The sequence below is a fragment of the Atta cephalotes genome (genome assembly GCF_000143395.1).
Source record: "Atta cephalotes unplaced genomic scaffold scaffold00073, whole genome shotgun sequence".
Lineage (NCBI taxonomy): Eukaryota > Metazoa > Arthropoda > Insecta > Hymenoptera > Formicidae > Atta > Atta cephalotes.
In genome coordinates, this window is record NW_012130137.1 from 224,992 (window position 1) to 230,401 (window position 5,410).

Sequence of the window (5,410 nt, forward strand, 5' to 3'; positions counted from 1 at the left end):
TTCTCTCTCTCTCTCTCTCTCTCTCTCTCTCTCTCTCTCTCTCTCTCTCTGTCTCTTTCTCTCTCTCTTCCTTCTCAGATTACAGTTTTATATAATACATGACATAAACCCGAAGAAGAAAAACTTATTGCGGCCAAAGTTAGCTACAAGTGACGTTGATGCAACCGAGTCTAAATAAGCTAATACACCCCAATGCTCTCGCAGGTCGTTCGAGTTGAAGGGTGCGAGGGGATGCAATGGCAGCCAAGCGTCATTGGATGCCGGCGATCGTCGTCGATGGTACATCCTCGTCGAGTTACTCGTGTTTGAATTTCGCTTAGCTCGAGTGAGCTCGGTCGATCGTTTGCGAGCGCCAGCCTTAGAAAGGCGCAGCCTTCCAAGAACATCTGGGAGCGTCCGAGACGCGCGCTGTGTCTGTGCCCCTTTAAAAGCTAAAACTACCACTGTGAGTCCGCCACCCGCCACCACCGCGATGTGGGTCACCGGTGCGCAAGGGACGAAGCCGACGAAGGAACAGTGGAGGGAAGAAGAGAGGCGATAGGTCTCGGGTCGGGGAATATCGTCTTTCGCTCGAGTGCCCGGTGTATCGTGTATACCGATCACTTTGCTCCGACATTAGCCTAGACGCGATTACTTTGTGAATTATCCATGTTTAATAATTAAAGTCCCGCCGAAATATTCCCGATAATCCGCTTGTTGTGGAGCGAATCGCGGAACGATGTTCGATCGATATAATAGCGTTTAGCGGAACAGAATGTATAGGAAAAAAAAAAAAGAATCGAGAGTATCCAGATGATATAAAAGCCAGATTGACTTTTGCGTGTTTGTGGGAAACAACAAAATAACAGAAATGAAAATAAACGGGCATGCGTTTTATAAGTCTCCAAGAAATTTCATTTTACTTGTGCATGGAAAGAATAGTTTTATTTGCGCACGCTGAAGTACATAAAAATTAGATATAAACGGAGAGATTTAAAAATTACTACGTTGGACCATCAAAATAATTATGTAGGACGCTCAAACATAGTGATAATGGACAATGTTCAGAAACTTCATCCGAGTGCATACAAATATAATTTTATCCTTGTTTATTTAGTGAGAATAGATAAGAATAGAATAATAATACTCTAAATTCGCGAATTCCTAAATTATTATCATTTAAGCATTTTACATAGTTATTTCGATTTTCAATATAATTATTTCCAAATCTGTGTCTATTCTATTTTTTATATCAATGCACTAAATTAGTGACTACATAATGGTGCAAAAAATTTTGACATTCTGTCAACTAACTAGAGCGACCTACATAATTATTTTGACGGTCATAACATAATTATTGCCAAATTTATAATTAATTAAAATTTTATGATATTTTAGCAAAACCGTTATTTTTCCGTGTTCTTTCCTAAAATTTCAAGTCAAAAATCTATTTTGTTAGAAATAAAAGTCCTTTCAAAAAAAAACCAGATTCAAAAGGGTTGAAATTAAAATTGTTCGTTTCTCGCGTCTATCGCGAAAATAATGGGAGGGACCTTTGGCCAGGACAACTTTAATTGAAACGCGCACGATATTTCACGGAAATCCCACATCGCCGTGACATTTATTTTTTTTTCTCTTTTGTCACGAACTCGCGACAATGAACGAAATCCTTTGACTCATTCGCGGATAGAGTTACCAGCCGTACATGTATTCTTTGAGATCGTAAAACTTTTCTGGTCTCATTGATTAAAATTTTACATTTATAAAATTACATTAATAAGAATTGTCAAAAAAATGACATTCTAGAAATCTTATTGTATTAAATATGTATACTAACGCATAAAAATTTATATAATCCTTTCAATATTTTTTTTTTGAAGATATATATATATATATATGCATTTTTCTCTATTTTTTGAAGATATATATATATATATATATATGTATTTTTTTCTCCAAATACTATTCACGGAGTATGTTTGATCTACATACCGATAAATAGTAGGCAGTGGATAAGAATCGTCGTCCTCCATACTGCTATTCGTATTTGCGTTGTTGTTCGTGTCATTTCCCGCTGTCGAGGTATTGCCAAGATTACACAACATTAATCGTGACATCGCTGATGCCGTTGTGGAATGTTTCAGTCTAAATTGGAAACACTTTCGGAGGGAGGGAGGACGTATAGAGCAGGCCGATATCACGGTGTGGATACGATACACACGTACTTGACTCCTAATGCGGCAATCATGCCCGTTGAAACGCGCTTTATGAAATCTCGAAGGCTCCCTGGTCGCGGGGAATTTTATTTTAACGAAGCGATCTCCTCCGTCTTGCTGCTCGTACCTCGCTCTCTATCTTCACCTCGACACTTGGGCGCGATCTTTGGCGCGTGGCAAACGGGCATCGCAAAATTGTAATCCGAAACTATTCCCGAGATGCGTGTATGTACAGACTATGGGTGATCGATCGAGTTGATACAAATCAATTTCGTGATTATTGCACGTGCGATGCGTATAGGCACTGATTAAATTTTCCCTTCCCTCACATATACACACACACAGTTAAGAAATCACGCTTAGGCACCACTTTTTTCACGAGCATATAACTTCACAGAGTTTTCTCTCGTGCTAGCAGTCACAATCCGCGCTCAGGGGAGGGAGAAGGTGGGGTGACATCGGTGGTTCCTTCACGGTTTCCTCGATAACATCGTCCGACTCCGCGGATCTCCGCAGACCGGGTCGAAACGCTCGCGAGAGACGGGTTTGCGAGTATGGTCGATATGAAACTACAGGGGATTCGATCTACCCCTAAACCGTCGGCCATCAATGCAAAGGCAGAGTATCAAGGATACCACCGGGTGCGACGGCGATGATCGCGAACTGCAGTGGCCAGGGAAGGGGGGGGGAGGGGTTGTTACAGTTTCGCGTTACGATCCATCATCATCGGTTATCACCCCACGATCGCGTTAGCACTACGTCACGAGGACCGGTGCTACTCGGTCGCCGGTGCCCGTCGCCGTGCCCGCGGACGTAGATTCCCGTAACGCGCGTATCGCGGGTCATGTAACGTGCGCGGCAACGATAACGGGCATTATCGGACAGCCGCGGATCGGACGCGAGCATTAAGGAGTTCGCGCTTGCGGGCCGATCAAACGGCGCGGCGCGGCGCGGCAATAACGAGCTTTCATAAAGGAACACACACAAATCTCGAACGGAACATCGGTAAAAATGGGGGAAAGTGAGTGTGAGGATGGGAGAAAGAAAGTCCGGTGAGAAAGAAAAAGATAGAGAGAGAGAGAGAGAGAGAGAGAGAGAGAGAGAGAGAGAAGAGACGGCGAGTGTCGTGCTCCCCGCACGTAGGTAACACTGCGCGCACACCGCTCGACACCCGCTGCCGATTCCCACCTTTCTCCTCTTTGGTGGCGGAGGAGCGCGATGCAACCCCCGTGCAACCCTTCAACCTCCCCACCGCCCCCCGTCATGATGGTGGGCTGCTGCGCGCGCCCCTTTATCTTCTAACTGCATGCGCGCGCGCGTGTCTCTCCAACTCCCGCGTTAAAAACGTGAAATTTGTCGCGGAAGGCGCACGAGGTGACAGAGACACGAGTTAAGCTATCTCTACATATAGGTTGCTTTCCATTTAGTGTGACACAAATCAACACAAACATCATTCTATCTCTCTTTGCGTTCCATATAAGATGAAAGGATTCAACTTGGGTCGATTACCAAATGGAGAACGTCTGTAATTCGCAATCTGATTTAAATTTAAATGTCAACGCTTTAAATGTCAATGTCTGTTGTAGTTCAATTCACTGCGTGCGATTAGCTTGCATTTGCGTTTCTTGAGTGTGGTGATACGTCATTCTACGTCTGCGTTTGCGAATTATGTAGAGATAACTTTATAACATCATGCGAATTCATGTTAGCTCCGTCTGATCATGTCTGACCTCGAACCCTCGACTTACATCGTTGCAACTCCCACACAGCACCCAAGACACGTGTCCGAAAACATAAGATGTCTTAAAAATCCTTGAAAGACGTTTTAAAGTCATTTTTTTAAAAGATGCTTTAGACATCTAAAAGACATCTTTGAAGCTTCCATATCTTAATTTTGAATTTTTTGTTGTTTGTACATTTTATCCAAAGGATATTCTGCACTAAGAAAAATGTCTAGTTTGATTAATTTTAGTGTCATCACCATTTTGATGACTCGTGTTCCTCTCTTTTATTATTCTCGAAAAATAACAGGAAAAATACTATAGTATACCTATGCGTATATTATAGATTTTCATACGCGGTATAGATTCAAGAATATAGGCCATAATACATCGCGCGAGACGAATCGAATAGTCTGAAATTCGATCTAACATGGGAAAAGGAAGAGACACTTCTTTTTATTCTTCGTATATCAAGAATCTGGTAAGAAATTGCCGATTCAATGATTTCGAAAACGCGACGTTCGTCGTTGTCGTGCGGTAGCACGACTCAGCATTATTCTATCGAGCATTATTCTAGATTCTATCTTCCGCATCGCCAACGACGCATGCGCGCGTTAAATTTCCTTTTGGAAAAACTACAGGAACGATGACCGCAATGCCCGTTTTTCTATGGTTGCACATCTTCTCTTGTATAAATTAAGCAAACAAAAGCGTGTCTTGATGTCTTTAAACATAACCGCAACGAAGAACTTTTAGAAAGTATATATCTTTCCTTTCTCATGAATTTAGGATATTATTGGTAATTATAAATGAAAAAAAATGTTTTAAAAATTTTGTTTTATTTTCATCCTGCACACAAGAATAGTACAGCCTTGGCCATAAAGTAACTTCTAAACAAACGTTTTATAATCTAACGAAATATAAATTGAAAATGATTTTTATTGGAAAGTAATATTTATTTTTATATCAATTTTCATATTTTGTTAGTCCGCTTTTGGCTTTTTATTATCCCCTTTTCCAAGAAAAAGACCGAAGGCAATCAATTTTATGTAATAAATTGAGGATGCTTTATACTGGCTAAGGTATACTACTGTATAGTATATATAACCAAAAGGAATAAGCACAAAGAAAGTCATCGTAAAATGATTCTAATATAATTTCACTTTTGTTAAAATTACTTACTCTCTCTTCTCGATACAAAAAGTAGATCAAATAATATAACGTAAGTATCAAGGAACACATCGAACCAAGAGAAATGATTCTATTTTAACGTCATAAAAGTCAAAATAATAACTTATTGTAAAAAAAAAATTGACTGTTTAAACGTTAAGAGTCAAAATAAAGTCATATTGATTTTTTATTGACTCTTGTGTGTTCCTCGGGTAAAAGCATCTTTGAATGCTTTAGATACTTATGCTTATAAGCTTATTGACAAAAAGCATCTCTAAAAGAAGTGTGTTTGAAGAGACGGGGAACCGTCTCTCTCTCTCTCTC

At 40.5% G+C, this 5,410-nt stretch overlaps 1 protein-coding gene across 1 annotated transcript in view; it reads right to left on the reverse strand.

Moving 5' to 3' along the window:
- Positions 1-2,096, reverse strand: part of LOC105624108 (voltage-gated potassium channel subunit beta-2) — a 13,625-nt gene extending 11,529 nt beyond the window's left edge. Inside the window, exon 1 of the mRNA XM_012205467.1 lies at positions 1,972-2,096. Coding sequence (XP_012060857.1) covers positions 1,972-2,096 — 125 coding nt within the window. The remainder of the gene's footprint in view (positions 1-1,971) is intronic.
- Between the last annotated feature and the right edge of the window lie 3,314 nt (positions 2,097-5,410).